Source organism: Etheostoma cragini, chromosome 6 (assembly GCF_013103735.1).
Source record: "Etheostoma cragini isolate CJK2018 chromosome 6, CSU_Ecrag_1.0, whole genome shotgun sequence".
In the NCBI taxonomy this organism is placed as follows: domain Eukaryota; kingdom Metazoa; phylum Chordata; class Actinopteri; order Perciformes; family Percidae; genus Etheostoma; species Etheostoma cragini.
The window spans coordinates 15,820,737-15,841,983 of record NC_048412.1 but is presented as its reverse complement, the minus strand read 5'-3'; the positions used below and the strand labels follow the sequence as shown (position 1 = coordinate 15,841,983).

General features: G+C 42.4%; 2 protein-coding genes across 2 annotated transcripts in view; both read left to right on the top strand.

Moving 5' to 3' along the window:
* Positions 1–4,639, top strand: part of mindy3 (MINDY lysine 48 deubiquitinase 3) — a 19,644-nt gene extending 15,005 nt beyond the window's left edge. The window contains exons 14-16 of the mRNA XM_034874955.1: positions 1,568–1,655; positions 2,511–2,582; positions 3,655–4,639. Coding sequence (XP_034730846.1) covers positions 1,568–1,655; positions 2,511–2,582; positions 3,655–3,804 — 310 coding nt within the window. The 3' untranslated portion in view covers positions 3,805–4,639. The remainder of the gene's footprint in view (positions 1–1,567; positions 1,656–2,510; positions 2,583–3,654) is intronic.
* A 2,092-nt stretch (positions 4,640–6,731) lies between these two features.
* The window catches only part of itga8 (integrin, alpha 8), a 37,011-nt gene continuing 22,495 nt past the window's right edge, over positions 6,732–21,247 (top strand). Inside the window, exons 1-13 of the mRNA XM_034874951.1 lie at positions 6,732–7,224; positions 7,563–7,693; positions 10,225–10,325; positions 10,462–10,585; positions 11,934–11,995; positions 12,575–12,620; positions 14,498–14,623; positions 14,792–14,836; positions 16,249–16,292; positions 17,857–17,913; positions 18,111–18,163; positions 18,247–18,452; positions 20,889–21,086. Of these exons, the coding sequence (XP_034730842.1) occupies positions 7,031–7,224; positions 7,563–7,693; positions 10,225–10,325; positions 10,462–10,585; positions 11,934–11,995; positions 12,575–12,620; positions 14,498–14,623; positions 14,792–14,836; positions 16,249–16,292; positions 17,857–17,913; positions 18,111–18,163; positions 18,247–18,452; positions 20,889–21,086 (1,387 nt within the window). The 5' untranslated portion in view covers positions 6,732–7,030. The remainder of the gene's footprint in view (positions 7,225–7,562; positions 7,694–10,224; positions 10,326–10,461; positions 10,586–11,933; positions 11,996–12,574; positions 12,621–14,497; positions 14,624–14,791; positions 14,837–16,248; positions 16,293–17,856; positions 17,914–18,110; positions 18,164–18,246; positions 18,453–20,888; positions 21,087–21,247) is intronic.

Here is a 21,247-nt window from a genome sequence, read left to right as displayed (position 1 = left end):
TGGGGGGGGGGGGGATGATTAATAGGAGTATCTAGAAGGACAAAATGTATGGCTTTCATTACTCATTAAAAATAAGTGCAAATTGTTTTCAAGTGGCCTGTGACTTACTATTTCTACATATCCTATGATGTATGGCCATCAGCTGCTATCATTTGTGGTAAACCAATTTGTGAACACACACTGTTCTCAGAAAAAGTTAGGATACAGCTCCAAGGAATTAGAGTCTCTTGATCATTTGCTTTGTAGTGTTTGAGATAGTTATGCATACTCAAGAGCTTAAAACATGAATTCTTGTTTATTTTGACTTTTTTTCTCACTCCGTTCATGCAATTAATTAATTAATTTAATGATTGAAAAAAGCATAAATCAAAATATAAGGGTGTAACCTACATTTTCAAACAGTTTTAGACAATTTAGTGAACTATTCAATCATCTGTCTTTTAATCAGAAAACTAAAAAGCCAAATCTGCATCAAAAACATGTGTCCTTATCCTTATGTAAAATGCCTTGGCAATCATCAGTGTCCACAAAGTCTCTCTCCCATTTACTGGCTATGGAGCAAATCCAGGATATCCAATCCAATGTCACACCAATACATCTTCAAGCAATAGTAACAGATCAAAATGTGCCATTCAGACAGTTCAAGAAAATGTAACATAAAAAAAAAAAAAGGAAATTCAAATGAAAAATGTTGACAGATTGCTGTTTGCTGTCTTTATGTGGTTCTTAAAGAAGACCATACATAATGTTAGATATACACCAGTATACACAAACATCAACATCCCAGGAGGATAGATTGGACACAGCCAATAAATGTGACATGATCAAAGTGCACATTTGCATGCACCATCATCTTTTGCCCAGTCCATTTTAAAATGAAGCCATGTACAGTCATGCAGTGGCTACCAAGCAAACCCTTCACAAAAACGTTATTCTCTTGATCCTCCATCACCACACAACCCCTTGTTATAATTTTTTTTTAATATTTTATTGATCCCTGAGAAGATGTTCTCTCACTTGCCTGTAAAGGTAGCAGAAGGTTGATTATAGAGCTGCAGATCTGACGCTATTAGGGAGTCCTAGTGTTGCTTAATGACACATCAGCAGGGTCACTGTCTGTGCTCTATGCTGTCCTGATGCTCATGCTACTTGAAAAATCAATATATGAAGAAACCATCATTGCGTTCTTTCTGTGTCTTGGTATAAACCTTGCTTCTCTCCTTGCTCCCTTAAAAGGGCAATCTGACCAGATTTTTTTGTATCACAGTGGAATAATAATAACACTGATGTAACACGCAGGAATGTCTGGAAAGAAGTATATTTAGTTGTACCACAATCTTGAAAACGTGCACGCACGCACCAAAACACGCATCATCCGTCCGCATTGAGTGATGAGGTGACACAAAACATTGCAGACTGTTATTTTGTACTGATCGGATGGCTCCTCTCCAACCCACCTCTGTTTTTTGACTTGCATGTTTTCTCTTTCTGGATTTATGGATTTCTTCTTCTTTTCACTGCTCACCTTTTTTTACTATCTTTCTCCTCCATGTGTTTGCCTCCTCAGTGTCAGTCTGGTGAAGAGTAAGCTGGATCCAGAGAGTTTGGGCATTATTCTTCTGGGTCCCTTCCTGTTGGAGTTTTTCCCTGATCAGGTGTGTGTGGGTGTAAGTCAGTGTAAGTGTGTGTGTAATACCTTCCACCAGTCATACAATCCATGTTGCTGGTAAAACACATGGACAAAGAGTCGTAAACACACATATGGGTGACACTAATGTCTTTTTCCCATGCTTATGCGGAATGCTGTTTTAGCAAAGCTTTTTATGGTCAAAAATTCCTGTGGTGTCTCATTTGAAAGGTTTGTGTATGTGTTCACTATCATATGACGTTGCTTGCCGAGAAGCTTAGAAAAAGCGGTAATACGCCTTTATGAGGCAGAGCAAACAAGGAAGACAAGAGAGGGAGAGATAGAACTGTGTTAAAGTGATCAGGGCTTTAGGGACTCACCAGAGGAACGGCCCCGAGCCGCAAAGAAATTATACTACCATTAGCCAACTGGACACACACACTCAGACACACGTGGGATTGTGGCGAAGGTTAGGGTTTCATATGAAGGTGTATAAACACCAGAAGCTGGACACGCTCTCAGACAACACACCCTATTAGCATTCTGCACCTTTAAGCCAAAGTCATTGGAAGTGTTTTGGCTGAATGTCATTCTTCGAACGTTTCTCTAGTGTTGGATATTTTCTGGTAATTGGAGTTGGGCTTTTTGTTTCATTGCATAAATACACACACACACACACACACACACACACACACATGTTCAAATTGAACACGTGGGATTTAACATTAAGCTTTGGTTGCAGGCAGAGACGTGTCGGTTTAACTTTTCGGTTCAAGAATGTTCTGCCTTTGTGGTTTTTTACCTCCATCTCTGAGAGCAGTTTGCCCAGAGACTGTCTAACAACATTGCATGTTTTTCACTCAGCTCCCCGCCTTTGTTTCAGGATTCAGGAATCCCAGACTCATTTCCCATCTACCACTACAATGGACTTAAACAGTCCAACCACAACGAGAGGGTAAGACACTATTTTATGTTCAGGTTCTTCATAGAAGCTAATGGTGGTTCTTTTTTATGGTGTCTTTGGCCCTCTGCCTTTTACTGTTCTTCTTTTCCTGTCATCATTCATGCACACAAACACACACACACACACACACACACACACAAACACATAGTTTGAGGCGGCTGGCCACTCCAAAATAAACAGTACCTATTACAGGCCTAAAAGCCTGTCCATCCATCCAAAACGCCTGGCTTAGCCTCCTATTTCTCCAAGTCATTTCAACACGGAGGCCACTGTCAGCAACCTCACTGTGATAAATGTTTAAGCACATGCCTATTAAGCAGGCTTAGTTTGATGGATGATTGTCAGAGGATGCAGTTGGTGGCTTTGCAAAAACCAGGTACTCAGGAATATCTCTTTCATCATCTGTCGTCTTTGTCTATGGGTTGCCTGGGTAGCTCCCATGATAGAGAGCGGGCCCTTAGCTAGAGCTTCAATCCTTGACACAGGGGCCGCGGGTTTAGCCCCAGCCTGCAGCCTTTTGCTGCATGCCATTCCCTCTCTCTTACGCTTTCATGTCTATAACTGTGCTATAAGAATACAAGCCTAAAATACCCCCCAAAAAATTTAAACTTTCTCTAGTCTATAAAGCAGAAATGTTCCATACCTCTACCTAAAAATGAAAGAATGGTACCACATGTGTGTCCACACAACAGCACATGCCTACACACACATTATGCACATGGCAGCAAGGCCTATAAGGTTGTGATGGCAATTCCATTCCCAGCTCCAGATGGAAATAACAGTGTGTGTGTGTGTGTGTGTGTGTGTGTGTGTGTGTGTGTGTGTGTGTGTGTGTGTGTGTGTGTGTGTGTGTGTGTGTGTGTGTGTGTGTGTGTGTGTGTGTGTGTGTGTGTGTGTGTGTGTGTGTGTGTGTGTGTGTGTGTGTGTGTGTTTGTTGCATACTTGCGTCTCATCCTTGACCCCTTCAGAGGAAGTGTCTAAGGAGAGATTGATCGACTTGAAGGTGGCCAAAAGTGTTTACATTTGTGTGTTTAGTTAACGCTGGGTGTGTGTGTGTCCTCAGGTGGAGTATGTGGAAGGGACTGCTTTAGTGCTGGGTTTTGAGGACCCGATGGTTCGAACAGACGACACTCCAGTCAAGCGCTGCCTACAGACCAGATGGCCCTACATTGAGCTGCTGTGGACCACCGACCGTTCCCCGTCACTGAACTAGCACTGACACCCTCTACATGGATGGACCGCTGCTAGACACACACACACACACACACCTCTTTGGCATCCCCTCTGTACGCTGACCATGAAAGGTCAGCAGGTCACGTCAAAACACACACATATACAACACAGACAAATGAGAATGAGGAAAAACCCAAATCACACAAGAGACTGACAAAAACATGTCTGTGGATTAAACATACATGCCTGATATCCATTCTTCCATCCTCAGCCACACATTCCACAAAGATTCCAACTCACCTTAACAGTTCATGCTATTGTCAGTTCACCATGGCTTGTAATTTGCACACAGGTTGTTGATGATGTAAGTATTTAAAAGACAAAAAAAAAGAATGACTTCTTATTTTTACAGCTCTGTGCCGATACCTCTGCTACAGTTAAGCACTAGACCACTAGACCACTCTTTAGAGAGCAAACTGGTTTTGTTCAAGTGTGTCACCAAAACACATGCTGAACCTCATGTACAGCCAGTTGACTGTGAAACACCACTGTTAATCCAGCTACAGGACTCTTCCAGGGGAAACCTACCAAAGCCTTCCACATAACACAAACACAAACACAAACACACACACACACACACACACAATGTCACACTCACTGATAAGCGTTTACAGCGTAAAGGGACCAACCCAGACGCAGAGAACTGGAAATGCGAACAGGAGGTTTCTTCAGTGTTTTCACAGAGATTAAGCTTGTTTAGGTGCTCTGTGTTTGTGTGTGTGCTTCGTGCACCACACTAGGATGTAGGCCAAGGGTTCATGTATTTATTATTATTACACTCAAAGGTTCGGGAATAAACACTTTTTTTGTTCAAACGCTGTGTGGTTTAACTCTTTTTTTTTTCTCATAAATATCCTGACCCCGACATCGAACAACAACAGGTTTTAGGATGTCCAAGGATCCCCTCAACATTAGATTACACACCAACTTATGTTTGGTGTCTCCAGGGACCATAAATTACAAAGACACTGATAGTGACTTAAGTACTTCTCTGTAAACTGAAAAAAAATTGTCCTTGGACAGAACACTGCATTTTTGCTTATCATAAAATTTCCCAAAAGACAAAAAATGAAACATTTTTATAAGGCATCCTAAAACACAGTGACATGTTACTACCGTTCAGTGTGGTATAAAGTTGCCTCGAGATAAGCAGCAAGTGTTTGAGGAATAGCACTTTATAGCATTAAAGTGCTTAGTTCTGGCTCAGGGGTTCTTAACTCAATGTTTATGCATTTGTGTTTGTGTATCTGCTGATATCCTGGCTCCAGTATACGTCTCTGCACAGGAGTGTTGTAATATTGGCTGTGTGTGTGTGTGTGTGTGTGTGTGTGTGTGTGTGTGTGTGTGTCTAATGGATTTGTCTAATGCAGAAAGGATGTGGGCCTAATCTGACACAACAGTCTGCATAACAGTCTCATTAGGAGTTTGTGAAGAGAGAAGTGGGCACAGTGTGTAGAATATAATGCGCTGCTGTGCGGGAACCTGCGGTAAATCAGTGATCAGAACACATTGGCAGGCTGACGGGATTTAACCTGAACAGTATGTGAAGAAATAGGATATCTGTGAGAATTGAATTGGGTGTAAGAAAATGACTGAAGATAAAAGTGTACACACAATAAAACTGAGCTGCATTAATCTGTGTTATCTGCTTCATAACTCTGCCACACTGAAGCCCAGATGGGGCAAAATAACAGGAATATGTCTGCTGCCTCCTCACTCCATCATCATTACCACCATCTCTTTCTTGTTCTCCTATGTGCTCATGCTCTTTCCCTTTCTTCATAGATTTACATAGAAACTGCTGAGAAAGAACAGACCCATCTCCCTTACTTCTTCTCTCCATTCACACACTTCACTGTCGCACAAAAAGGATCAGGCAGATGTAAGAAGGTGAACTAAGTTTGCACATATTAAATGAAGCCATAAAGGGAAGAGATAGAGTTACTGAGAGGGATTGATGGATCAATTGATGGATGGATGGAAGGAAATGTGTTGAAAAAGGAGATCAGGGCAGGTTGAGGGCATGGAGGTGAGAAACTTCTCCATCTGGCAGGTTAAAGTTTACGGTTCTTTCCATTCACTCTGCACCTCACCTTCTCACCTGCTTCTTATCAATTTGCCTGACAGAAAACTCACTCCACTGGCTGCAGTGCTGCTCTACTGCAGTTTCACTACGCTGTGAGGCTGGCGGGGGAGTTCAATGCATCATTAATGTGCCCATAAAGCTTAGTTTAATTTAGACAAACTCCCAAAGCTGATAAACAGCAGATTGTGAGTTTGAAGTGGGTTCAACCTTCATCTCGTTTCCTCTCTGCCCTGCACAGAGCTTTTCATAAGGAAAATGTTGAGAAGTGTTCTGCTGAGCTAAATTAAGCATTATGGTTTGCCCCGTCACCTCTTTAAACAACTATCATTGCAGGATATGGTAAAGTATACCTAGGAGGTTGGTGGCCTGGTGTTGAGTGAAATGGCCAAACGGCCAAACAAACTGCCTTGCAGCTCAAGAGATTTCTGCTGTACGTCGACATAATAATTACTAACATAATTACAAGACAACGGAAGAAAATAGCCCTGTTTTCACTGATATGGCTGAACAAAGTGGCCAATAAAAAGCATAAGGTGATTTAATTTATGAACTACAAATCTTTGCATTTGCGCGCCAAGCTTTGTTCGCCCGTGACTGCTTATATTTATGGACTGATTTGAGAGTGTAGCTGTACATTTCACTCTAATTGTATTTATTGTTTCAATATTGACGCTCCAAATTCGCCGCTGAAAATGTGTCTACCATGAAAGGAGCGGTGGCGCGCCTGTCCCGTTGCGAGCTCAGATGTGGTCTTGTAATGTGTGTGTGAGTGTGTGTAGGGGGTAAAGTTTTTTGAAAAGGGCGGGGGCGCGGCTGTGTAGTCTCGTAGCTGAGACTGGACAGACCTGGTGGTTTCAGGGTGTCAGGAGACAGTTTTGGGGGAGCGCGCAGTGATCCAGTGACAGCCAGTTGTCAAGACAAACCTACCTCACCTGCACGGAGGAATCTCTCTCTCTCTCTCTCTCTCTCTCTCTCTCTCTCTCTCTCTCTCTCTCTCTCTCTCTCTCTCTCTCTCCACACCTCTCTTTCCCTCTCTGCCTCTCTTTCTGCCTCTCACTCTCTTTCTCCCAGTTCCCTCTCATTTTGGGGGGAATAGTGTGCAGCAGGCTGTTCTTAGGGGATGGAGCGTGTATGGGACTCTGTTTCCTCTGCTGGGATGTTTATTCTCGGGCTGCTGTCGGTGCTGTGGCCATCGTTAAATGGAGTTTGGAGTTTTAATCTTTACGCAGAGGATCCTACGGTTTACAGGGGACCCGATGGAAGTTATTTTGGCTATTCTGTGGACTTCTACCAACCTACCTCCGACAGCAACACGTGAGTGGCAACATCAGGATTTATATTGTACCTGTACTGCCAATAGTGCTTTACAGTAGAATCAATAGAATATATTTGAATCAAAATGATGTGAGGTGGAAAAAACACAACATTAATGAATATAAATGAGACTTTATCAACTCTGTAGCTGCACATCCTGTAATGGGACAGAAGAAACAATGATTCAGATTTCTGCTGCACAGAGTAAAACAGAATTATGAACGAAATAGTATGTACGAATGAGACAAAGTATGCATTGACTGTACGAGCTTGCACAATGCATTGTACACTATCCTGCATGTCTTGTATGTACCTTGGTTTTTATTTCCCCCCACCAGGTTCAGTGTGTTGGTAGGGGCTCCCAAGGCGAACACCTCTCAGCCTGGCATTGTGGAGGCTGGGGCTGTGTACTACTGCCCCTGGCCTGGACACAGCGACAGCTGCAGACAGATACCTTTTGATAATTCCAGTGAGTAACCTGAACGCTTTTCAATATTTTAATGTCAGGGATACAAAATAAATTCATGACAGACCTCTTGGGGGCCCCTCTGGGTATAATCGTGTTCCATCGACTCCTGTTTTAAAGGATTTGTATTGCTACAGAGCACGGAAAGGAATAATTTATTCATTGAATATTTTAGTGAATAACAGAAATGACATTTAACATACTTTCATTTCGCTGAGGTCCAAGTGTAATCCTTTGAAAGCCAGAGGTGATCCCTGATGATACTCAATTTGAAACCACTGGAGTTTCATAACCTGTGTGTCACATGCACATGTGCTGTTGCATGAAAGAAGAGAGATAAGACATAAGGATCTCATCAGCTTCATTTAACAAATAAGGTGGCTGGCAGTTTTGCTGGTACAAGCATGCAATCTGGTGATTATCATTTTCAATATATTATCATCAAGGTTAAATGTCCAATCAGGCTGTGTTTGTGCGTCTAATGTCTCTGATGCACGCTTTTCCATCTGAGTAGTAAGTGTGTTTGCATGAGGTGGAGAGGGAGAGAGACACGGTAGGGGGGTAAACTGTATGCACATGGGAATTTAGTTCTACTGAGGAGGAAAGGGGGATTGGGTGAGGTCTGCTTTTTATTAGATCCCAAAAATGTATCCCTGTCTCCTTTCCCCACCCCTTGTCTTTCTATCCCTCTCTCATTCTTTGTATTTCCGTCTCTTTTTGAGGACTTTGTGAGGACCAGAGTTAACAGTACCAAAGCTCTAGCTTTAGTTAGGATGTTCTATGTGGATGGAGCTGAAGCAACAGGTGATAATGGCATGAGGACATCAGCAGAGAACTGTCATGTTATACACATCTTTGTGTGCACATGTATGAATATGATTGGATGTTGCTCGTCAGCTGTATTCATGACCTACTGAAGTATGAATCAAACAAATCATAACTGATCAGCTGATGCAAGCAGGACTTTATTGTACCTGAATTAAACAAAGGCTCTATGCAGATCAGGGTAAACCTTCAATGTGAGGACTTTTTTATTGGCTCTCCCTAAAGTCAATTATGTCTTGTGTTTCACGAAAAGGTTACTTTTGGTGTAAAGTGTTTGGGGTTCAATTTCAGGTTTGGGGGATATGAGAATAAACACAGAAGGAACAAACGTGTGTGCAGCCTCATGTGCAAATGTATCTATTCACTGGAGTGGGTGGGTGATTGATGACGGTGGCCACGGTGGATATTTCTAGAGTTACAGCAGACCCTTTATTACAGGTATAAACCAGCCTAAGAGACACATATACACACATGCACACTGTAAAAAAAATATTAGCATGAGTGGTGAACATCTGTGTGCACTGTGCTGGTTAATATCCATAAATCAGCCTCACATGTGCTCTACTGTGTGTGTGTGTGTGTGTGTGTGTGTGTGTGTGTGTGTGTGTGTGTGTGTGTGTGTGCGTGGTTTCAGTGACATTATGCAGATGTGTCAAGTCGTGCCAGTGTAGCAGGGGGGTTGAGACGAGTTGATAGTGATTGCATGTCCATGATAAGAGTAAAGAAACCTGGTGTCTAGGTTCTACTTGCAAATCCATTGTTTGTCAGTCTGCCAGAAAATAATACATGCATCAATCATATATATAGCCATAATAGCCAGTGAGCTAGGTTGGGTGTGTCTATCAGAGAGTATTCTTCATTCATTACCTTCACCCACAATTTCCAAACATGTCCTGGAATCAAAAAGATTCTAGTCTGGTTCTTTAACTCATTATGTCTATGACATGATAAGAATGATGGGCTTTCTCCTTTTGGTATGGTAGCGATAAGATATCGGAACAAATTAATATAAAAGCATGCAAACACAGTTTGGAATAGGATCTACCATATGTCCTGTACATGATAATGGTGAGAAGAAATTGATTCACAAATGAGATTTTAAATCAAACAAACTCTATCAAATTGTACACCTGTTGTTATGCATTTATTGTTTGCCTGTATGTGTGTGTGTGTGTGTGTGCCTGTGTGCATGTGCTAAAATAAGTTGTTTAATGGCATGGGTCCAAAGAGACCCAGCTGGTACTTAATAAGGCTGTAAAATATCTATAACAGAGCAAAGACACACATGCATATAGTCACTAACACCAAATCTGACACCAAAAATGCTCACACTATGCATGTACAAACTTTTGTGGGTGTGTGTGCGCGCGTGCGTGTGTCCATGCGTGCATGGCGTGTGTGCATGTGTGTGTGTGTGTCCGTGTGAAGGCCAAGTTAGAGTCTTCAGTGTCACATTTTAGAGGAAGCGCTTTGACTGAAAAAAAGCCTCAAGCATCCTGACAAATGTCTGTTTCTGGGGGGCAAATGGTGTTTTGATGTTAGTTACAGGCCTGTTTAAGACTGTTGCTGTTTGCTCTTGCTTATCAAGGACAAATGCTGGATCCACATTATCACAGTCACTATCAGCTTTTACTGGTGTCATTAGGAAGTGTCTCTTTCATTCTCTTTTTTATGTCTTTTCCACTTCCCCTCTGTCTCCATCTCTCCAGATAACAGAATGATAAAAGTAAACGGCACCAGAGAGCCTCTGGAGTTTAAGTCGCACCAGTGGTTTGGAGCATCAGTGAGGACACACAAAGGAAAAGTGGTGGTGAGTGAACATGACGTCAATTAATATCACACGTGTTAACACCTACAGGTTACGCAAAAAGTATCCTCCTTTTTCTCTTTTAAGGCTTTTTTAGTCAGTATTTCTTTAAGGAATATGGGCATTATTTGTTGTGCAGGCATGTGCTCCTCTCTATCACTGGCGGACAGTCAAGCTGAGTGGGGAGAAGGACCCTGTGGGGACCTGCTATGTGGCCATCCAGAACTTCAGCGCCTACGCAGAGTACTCGCCCTGCAGGACCAGTGAGTCACTCTGCAGCTCTGTCTCCAACTGTCTCCATTTCCCTTTAACTGCCTTCCATTCTCCCGTCCTTTGTTTTGCTCTTTCTGTCTCTGCTGTCATTGTGAACACAAATAAACCATATCCTCAGTGTAATGTGTTATAATATGGCAGAACGTTTAAACAGTGCACTGAGTTTTATGTCAGTCTATGTAATATAATATATAGTCCTCAAGTTTAATGGGGTCTATTCAGCCAAATCACAAAAACACAAAAACCTGTGGTAGCTTTTAGCCATGCAGATAGTTTAGGCTTCATCTGTCTAGGTTTTGATATATCGCTCCAAGATTCCCACCTCCAACCCTCCACAATTGTGGTGAATGTAATTTTTTTTTGTGGCATTGCAATAGCATATTAGTATTTCGGCATCTTTTTTTTGTACAATGTGTCTGTTACTCCACAGACTTTACTGGGAACAATTTCCATTGAAGCCACTATAAACAGAAGAAAGGTCCCAATGAAAACTGACCATTTTATTTTAAATTACTTTCACAAACAAAATTACATTCACTTCTATTGTGTTTGCGTGGTGGCAGAATTCTCAGAGGTGGATATCTCAAAGCCTGGTCAAATAAAACCAAAAGGTGAGTAAATGTGTATTTTTGTAATCTGGTTGAAATGATTGAAAACAGCGAGCAGATTGGTTCATGTGTTGGCTTTCTCTCTCTGGTCCTCTTCTTTCGGTCATCGGTTCTGAAAGTGGGATTCATGGGATTTTCCTAGCCCCATTCCCCCATCTCCTTCTTCATCTCTAGTTTTTGTTCTTCCTCTCATACTTTCTTCCGGCAAGCCCTCTCTCCCAGTGACATGAGGCACCACCAGAGTTTGATAAGGCAAAAAGGAGGCTATCAGGTGGCACATCGTAAACATCAGATCAAACACGGCCCTTATCATCGACTACATCATCCTCTTTGCAAAAAAATCACTCTCACAAACAAACCGGTTCATACTTACACTCCCTCTGGGAATTGAAGGTTGTTAAAGATCTCTATTTTGTTGTTTACATTAGTTCACGTTGTTCTCAAAGGGGGAATAACGCTGCAGAGGAAGTATTTCTTTATTATGTGTCTAAGTATGTTTTTTCTGCCTCCAACAGCTTGTTTGTTTCATCTTAAGTGTTGTGTGTTCATGTACAATTTAATGCAGTGATTTAAGCAGAAACAGGCATCAATGGGGCTACACTTATATGTAAAATGTAATAGGTGTTTCTTTTTTTTTGCATTTGATATAGGTTATGTTCAGAAAAGTTAGCTTTTTCTTAATTAAAATGCTTTTTATATTGTTTGAAAGACATGTTTGTGTGGTTTTTAGATGATCCAGACCCAGAGGGACAGGGGTTCTGCCAGGCTGGCTTCAGTGTGGATTTCACCAAGGTGAAGACTGCAGCAACAAATCACACACTATTGCCATGACAACCCCCTGCACACATCTTGTCCCCTGTCAAAGTGCAAGCGGAGGGGTTTCTTCAAACACAAGACTCATTTCTGAGATTTATGGACGCTTGGAAGATGAGATCACATTTGTCCCTAGAGGAGTCTTAACTCCTGATGTGACCCATTGCCTCTGAACACAATATCCCAAACACACACACACACCACACACACCCACACACATGCACACGCACACACGCACGCACACACACAGACACACACTGGCCTATAAGTAACACTGTCACTAAGGTACCCATCCACAGATACAGTTACAGTAATCCCAAAGGATTCACTCTGCAACACTTATATGTTGAGAATTAAAATATTATTATAAAATCATCCCAACAATTATTATTTTGATAGCTTAGTATTCTATGCACTAAAAAGTTAAGAATAAATGCTTTAGGCCGCCCTACACATTACTGTAGTCCCAGTTTAAAATACAAATACATTTTATACAACATTAGTAGGGGTCCCATCTGTCACATGACTAACTACACTAACTAATTGTATTTATTCCAGGAAGGAATGCTGGTGGTAGGAGGACCTGGAAGCTTTTACTGGCAAGGTACAGTAACTGCATCAACCTGTGTGTAAACCTGTGTCTCTCTTGCAATGATTTCATTGATGGGAAGGTGTTCAAAAGAGGGAAGAGAATGCAGATGAGTTTAACAGTCAGAACAGCCCACATACACATCAATGCACATGGACACACTAGCCAAATATGCACTTTCAGTACAGGAGTCTTACGTAGGAGAAGGTGGAAAGAATTGTGTCTCTTTCTTTGCAGCTTTCCTTAACTCTTTCCCTCACTTGCTCCTTTACTTCATGCTGTTCTCTGTCTGTAACAGTGTAACAGGAAATGGGTGTTTGGGCTCTGTAATGAGCTGATCAAGGGGGGTAATGGAGTGTGGAGGAACTGCCCCTCTGCCTCGTGATAAAGCGCAGAGTGGCTAGGAAAAGCTTCAATTAGAGAAAGAGGCTAACGAGCAAGCCACAGGGGTTGAGAAGGACAGAAGAAAGGTTGGGAGAATTAAAAAACTGATAGAGAAAGAAAGCAGGGAGGACAGTGGGAGGGATAGATGATTGTTAAAGAGATGACATGTTGCTGCGAGGAAAGGGAAAGATGAGATGTGAGGGAGTAATTCAGACACAGAGAAAAAAGAAGAAAGATGGATCATTTGCTCGATGAAAGCAGTGCTGAGGTCAGCTTGCTGGATATGCAGGACTAGTCAAAGCAGAGGGATGAAGTGTCTTAATAGGTATAGACACAGCTAGAGTGTGTCAGAGTTCAGCTGTTGAAGTGGAGCGCTACTCCCTAAGTTCCAGGTGTGAGAGTGTGCGTGTGTGTGCGCGTTATCCAACTTTAGAAGAGTTCTGCGGCTGTTTGTAAGAAGCAAGGAGACAGTTACTGATTAGTTGCATTAACTAATTTTTCTCTCCTTTATTTGTAACCCCTCGTGTCACTTCACAGCGCCTCATTTGTTTAGAAAAGAAATATCTCTGTAAAGAGGTCAGTGATGGATATTTGAAACTGATACACAATTATCATTTTGGGTTGTTTTTTGTCATTGCTGCTGTTAGTAGATACAATTAAATAATTAATGTTCCAGCATACAAGACCACACTAGATAGGCATCACAGACTGCTCCCTCTCTGTGCCCTCAGCTTGGCAAGGCTAACTCCCTTCAGTTAAAACACTTCCTCTGAATGTTTATAAAAGCACTCGGTCTGAATTTTATGGCCTCTAATATACAACGATTATCTTCAGCCTTCAACCTGAGTCATCATAAAAAAAACTCTTTTATATACAATCTTGTTATCTCTTGGTGTAAAGGACACTTCAAATTAGCTGCAGTAACTTGATGGATGTTTAATAATGAGTTGATATAGTGATATGTTATTCTGGGAGATAAACTTGTAGTGCCGTGTGAGAGAGAAGACGAGGGAGGGGGTGAAAGTGGAGTTGGAGATAGGGTTAGGAGGGTACATTTTCTTCCTCGTCAGTGTATACACACACACACACACACACACACACACACACACACACACACACACACACACACACATTAAGGAGGATTTATGGAAGGTTGAGTGTGGATGTAGATAAAATCATTTGTTTGTTTGACCTCTTGTTCAACAGTAGAGGAAGGGTGTTGTTTGTGTGTGCTCACCTATAATTCAGAATCCTCTCTGCTGAGTGGGCAGGCGTTTTTTTGAGGTTTTTTTAGAGGAACGTTGGAGTATTTTTCCAGCTATTCCTCTGCCAACGATGTGTTGAAGCTTTCCTCGGGGAGGACTTCAATGTGTCGTTTGCTCTGTGCATGTTTCATGTGGAGCAGATGGGTCAGCTCCAGCAGGTTTCAATAGCAGAGTGCAACGATGCTCCCTTCATGGGGTTATTATTTCTGTATCTATATGTGTTTGGTGTGTGTGTCTGTGCAGGTCAGGTAATGACAGCAGGGATAGCTGAGATACTGAACGGCTATTCTTTGAAAGCAGTGCTGAGACGGGTTCCAGGAGAGAAACACACTCGAGCTGCAGAAGACACACACGATGACAGCTACCTTGGTAACATGTATTTACAAAACAAATACACACACACATTCACTGATAACCGTTTTTATCTAAAAAGTAATCATACATTACATCACACATATCACATACAGTTTACACAGAGCATTGCTTAGAGAGTTAATTTTGCCCATATGTCATCATGTGCAACCCATTTCTTTCTAGGTTACTCTGTGGCAGTGGGAGAGTTTACAGGAGACTCTGAACAAGGTGAGAAAGCCAACAATTCATTACAACTAACCACATGCAGCACCAGATGAATCCTTCTCTAACAACTTCAGCAGGCACCCTGAAACATTGTCTGAAATTCTGCGACGCTCAACACTCTGTGTGCTCTTTTCGGCTGGATGCCAGGACCACTGTGAGGGGTGTTATAGGGTGAGCGATAGGGAGCGGACAGCTGGGTGACAGTGTCTTGCTCTAAACTCAGAGGCAGTAATGAGAACTGTCTCTGTATGTCTGGGTCGCGACCCTGAGTGGACAGGACTATGGGAACCACTGATAAAGAGATTTCCTCTCCTCATTTTGACTGATTAGAATGATTAGTAGCAGGCTCCGCAGACCTCTTCAGAATTCAGACGTCTAGAGTGACTTGAAATATTATGGGGAAAGAGCAAACAGGCACTCATACAAAACATCATTTCATTAAAGTCATAAAAGTTATGATAACTAGAAATGCACAAAACCTTTCACTTTTTGTAGTTACACTTATAAACACACTCCGGTGTGTTGCCAGCAGTGTGGCAGTTTGATTCACATCTCTATGCGAGCTTCAGGTGCATTCCTTCAGTCAAATGAAACACACACAAGCATTTTTAACAAAAAGCTCATCTCTTTTATTAAAGAAAATATGGCGAAATAAAAATGTGTCCAACCACAGTCATGCTACATCTTTTTTTCAACCGTTTTTTATTGCTTTTCTCTTCAAACACTGTCACCAAACACTCACTCTTCTGCTGCTCTACCCGCATGGGACCCTCCTCGCCCAATGCAATTTCAGCTTCCCATTCATAATTTCCTGTTGATCAAAGCCTTTTTGTTAATCACCATTCAGTGGGATCTTTACGGGACAACTTTGCGTTTACATACCCCCATACCAACCCCGCAAAGGCCCTGAACCCCCTGCAGCACAACTCATGTCAAAGAATCTTAAAGTGAGCCTTAAGAGGTTACACATGCCTGTTGATGTGTTGTGTTGTGTTGTGGTACGAAGCTTGTTGTGGTCTTGTTCCCCAAACCCTCTTCAGACTTGAGAACTGGTTGTATCTGGGAGTTCTGAGTGAAGATGGAGCTGGTAAGCCCTGGTTTATAGGTTTGTGGTTGAGCCTTTCGGGTAAAGCAGGAAAGGGGCACCCTGTCTTCTCTCTCTGGGTGGGTCGCTCAGATCGTCCCTATTAGTCCACGGCACCACACTCATCAATCAATACACAAGCGTAGAGCATCCAAATACTCAGTGTGTTCTCAGCAACACTTTGCTCTTCTGACAGCGTGGGCTGGGAAGGGGATTTGAGGGTTTAAGCCTTTGAGACAAACCTCTGTTGAGCCCATTCTTTCTCTGTTAAGTCTTTCTCACACATACACAAATGCTAATATAACTCTTTCTTTTGTTTTATGTTTCCCAGAGCTGATAGCCGGAGTTCCCAGAGGAGCACAGAACTTTGGATATGTAAGTATAAACCAACAAGAAAATCCAGAAAAGAAAGACATTTTATTGATCATTCCGCAGCAACCGCGTTGTTACAGACAAATTAAATAAATGATGAATGCAGATGTTGCGTTACGGGACACAAATAGTCATTGACTGGTTTGAGGAGTATGAAAAATATATTCATTAAATGATATGGCCTCCGCAGTCACCAAATCTCAACCCAGTTCAACACCCATGGGAGATTTAGATGTGTTCCACACCACCATCATCCAAACACCAAACTAGAGAATATAATTTGGACAGTTGGCGTTCATCCCTCCATTTTCTGAAACTTGTAGAATCTATGCCAAAGAACTTTGAAACAGTTTGGGTGGCTTAAGGAGAACCTTTACATTGGGTATTTCTTTACTTCTGTAACTTCTGTTTTTTCTCTACCTTCTGCATGCTGTAAACCTGACATTTCTTGTATGATGTACAGTATGTGTGGCATATCTATGATCTGAGTAAGATAAGAAGTGTAGGCTTTTTTGCAGACACGGGCAAATGATGAAGTCTTCTTGTTTTGTCTATTTTTAGTGTCTCATATAGGATTACAGTTTTTATTGCACACATATGTATATACATAGCTAAGATAATACTGTATCTGCGTCTATGTAAACTGCAGCGTGTCTAGTTTTCTCTTATGGGAACATGTCCCCAGGGCTGACAGTGTCAATCCTCCCTAATGACACACAGCTTCCGCTGCATGTGGAGGGCGGTGACCCCACCTAACCCCACTAACCCTTCTCCACACACACACGACCCCTAACCCTAACCTGCAGTGCAACTACAGGACTCACCACACTGCAAACACACACTCTGCAGTACTGTGTGTTGTATGTCTGGACATTGTAGCTGCTGCGAGAATGCTCCTTCCTGTACAGACAGTGCACTTTCGGTGACATGGAGGAGGGCGCTTGCAGCTTGCAGTATTGAGGGGGTGCAGGTAGGCCATGTTAGATGCCTGGCCCTGGATTAGCTGTTAACCCTGATCAGGTTTCTTCTGTGACCAATCGGAAAACTCAGAGGGCATGAAAGTTAACGTACAAGCAAGTGATTCAATATTTGTGTTTACACATCCTCATTTTTCTGTGTCCGTAAGTCTATCCCCGCTTAGTATGTCTTTGAGACATCTGTGATTGGGTCAACGTGTATCCTCCTACATGTGTGTGTGCATGTGTGTGTACGTGTAGCCCCCGGCTGTCTCCATGTGGTTGTTATTTTAGGTCTTATGAAGGAATTCTCAGCCTCCCCCCTCCATCTCTCCCCACGACTGGGGTTAGGATGGGGGGAAGGAGAGAAAGATGAGGGGGGAAATGGTAAAGGCACAAAGATGATGGTGGTGGGGGAGGCCGGGGAAAAAAGAGGTTTTAGTACAATAAAAGTTTTTTTTAATGCGGTTTCTGAATTTTTTCCAGCATTCTTTATGTCCCTGTTTTTCAGACTGCCTGACCATGTTTGCTCTTGGAGAGCTGTGGGGACAAAGCCTGGTGGTTTATTAGTCCCGGCGTATTGTATCTGATATTCTATTTGCTTGTTTTAGGTTGCAATGATCAACTCCACCAATCTTACCTTCATCCATAACTTCACAGGCGAACAGGTATGACCATTAACACATTGTATTAGTCTGTCATGTTGCAGGGCTGCATATAAACTACTGCACTGTGGGCACCAGCTGTTATGGATTGTTTTCCTTTTTTTCCAACTTGAATGAAAACGAAATTAGATAAAAATTGTAACCATATTGGGTAATTACTGTTAAAAAATGTTCATGTTCCTTTCTTGTCTGGCTCTTAGATGGCCTCCTATTTTGGCTACTCAGTGGCTGTCACTGACCTGAATGGAGATGGGTAAGTACAAAATGTCCTTGTCACTATAGACACATACTCTCTACTGTCTTTCATAGCATTGAAACTACAGATCATGTCCACAGGACCGATGATGTGCTGGTTGGAGCGCCCCTCTACATGGAGAGAGAGATGGAGACCAAACCCAGAGAGGTGGGGAGGGTGTACCTGTATCTGCAGATGGCCCCGCTCACTTTCTTCAAACCTGTTGCCCTCACTGGCACACACACCTTTGGGCGCTTCGGCACGTCTATAGCACCCTTGGGAGACATCAACCAGGATGGATACAATGGTATGCTGAAAGCAAGAAAGGCAGAGAGAGGGGGTGAAGAAAGGGAAAGATGAGATAAAAGGGAAATTGAGCCAGATGATATTCATCTGAGGAACAAAAATATGCAAGATGAGAGAGACAACAAAGAGGGAAAAGAGAAAATTAAACAAAATCTTTTCATATATTTGTGGGCCAGTGCATGAACCTCTGGGTCTGCCCATGTGCGGCTGGAGTCTCCAGGTAAACCCGATGACAGACCAATCTTTTTCTGTGTTTCCTTTTCCTCTCAAGTCTTTGACTGAGGAAATCCTATCAGATGCTGCTGCTCCAGCAAACTTAAAGCTCTTCAGCCAATCAGGAAGTGCGACGATGAAAGGTTGTCTGTGTGAACTTGTTTCCTCCATGATCCAGGATAAAGCCGCACGTGTGTGTGTACGTGTGTGTGTGTTGGATTTATTTTTAACTCACCAGATGTGCCCTGAGATAAAATCATCTGGGAGTTTCTGTCCTGTAGCCCAGAGTTCATTCCTCTTCAATGTGTTTGTTTTATCCTCACATTGATTGGACAAAGACACGCACACGCACACGCACACACACACAAACACACACACACAAGAACACACACACACACACACCACACCAACTAGGCAGCCTGCAGTCAAAATCCTCCATGAAGCTATGGCATGTTTAATGCTGATTTAAAAATGATTGAACAGATGCACATCTGGCCCTGATTGGCTGATTTATGTTTTATTTATTAACGCCCAGCCTAATGTGTGTCCCACCACTTTAAACCCTTTAACCATCAGATCAATAACCATTGGATCAATATTGAAGCTTTCTCTGGCCTAAAACATGCTGTAAATCACATCAGGCGTGTGTCAGTGTGTCAGGATATGACTCTCTGAGGATACACAGCCTCTCTGCCAGCTGCGGCGACATGCAGAGAGAAGACTTGTTAATAGTTAATCTAATGAGAACAAGTCCGTGTCTTTGCATTGTTTTATTATTTGGCATAACATTCCAGCATCCCCATGGAAACGTTGTGATCAAGGTTTTTCGCAGCATGTCGTATACCTGTGCCCTAATTTGTGTCCGTACATAATCACTGACAGATCCCTCTCCTGTCTGTGATGACACTGAGGCGCAGTGTCCTTCCTTCTCTCATAGCAGAGACGTCATCACTCCATTTCCCAAATTCTCCATAAAAGCAGAACCATACCCCTGTCCTCTCTCTTCAGTGCTTCATGAATGTCAGCTGTAGAAAGAAAGCTTACAATTTAGCTAATTCAAATTGCCATGTGGCTCTTTTTGTGTTTCATTTTTTCATCAACCAACACTGGCTGTCACCATCACTCACGGAGTGTTAGCCTGTTTCTATCTCTGAGTAACAATCTCCTATATTTTTGGTCTCAGTGATCACAGTGGGTGTTCTGCTATTTTGCTGTGGATGTCTGCATTGGGTGGGTTGCTGTTAAACAATTCCCATAAGGGACTTTCACATTATTTGAAGACTTTTTTTAAAGTAAGATATGTTTTTACACAGCTATTCAGTTATTTACACTTACCCACACATACACATACAGACCTGCACACACACAGGCTCATATATACACTTGCATACACACATGGTTGCATTTATCCTCTCTACCCCTCAATCTGCTTCATGTGGAACTAGTTGTTTAGGCTGAGAGAGGGGGGGTCTGGAGAAAAACAGGATGTCTAGAGGTGTTTGGACAGTTACAACTATGAGGGATACTTTCATACAGGACAGTGCAGTGTGTGGACATGACAAGGTTGAAGATGTAACACCAATAGCTGTTTGCATGGTAAAAGAATCTATTACTTTTCTTACCAAGACAAATGCTTGCAGTATATTCGTGGATTCATGTCTGTCTCATCTTCTCACTATGAGCAATGGACATCATTGCTGCATAAAACAGTTTGGGCAAAGGTAGAAAAAGGTTAAATGGGCTTTAAAGTGATTGTTCAACATTTTTGGAAACCCAATTTTTAAACTTTCCTGCCAATAATTAGATCAGAAGATTTAAACCGGCCTAACGCATTACAGTGGTATCGATTTTCTCAAATAAGTCAGTTGTAGGCGAATAACCATATTTCCAGAAATCAAACTATTCCTTTAGGACCCAAGGAATAGGGCATATACTTGATGCCCTGCCAACAGAGAGCAGAGCACAGTTACCACAAATTTGAGAAATTACCTTAACAGTGCCCAGACAGAAAAAGAAAGACACAAGATTAAAAGATGAGTAAAACAAATGATATTTAAGAAATATCTCAATGGCTGTGCTGCCATGGACCCCAGTGCAGGTAAATGAAGGTCATGCTCTTTTCCTTCTCTCTTTCCTTTTACCTGTATGTGTTCCTCTGCTTCTGTCTCAGAGGGGCCTTAACCCTGCTGATGTCAAAACCGTGTGTGTGTGTGTCATCCCTTAGACGTTGCGGTTGGTTGTCCGTTTGGAGGCGAGGAGAGTGGAGGCAGAGTATTGATTTTTAATGGTAACAGAGACGTATCTACGCAAGGCCTGACACTGAGCCAAGAGCTGAGAGCAGCCAGGACACCCAGTGGCAGTTTAGCTGGATATGGATTCACTCTGAGAGGAGGCCAAGACCTGGACAACAACATGTATCCTGGTAAATACTCACACTCAGCAAGTCAATCCTTCCCCACTCAACTCCCCATGTTATAATCAAAATTCTTTGTCAGACTCGCATTCCTTACTTTTCCACTGTCCTCCTGGCTCCTCTCATTACAGCCTCCCTCCTCTTCCTCCTTGACCTCCACATTTCATGCC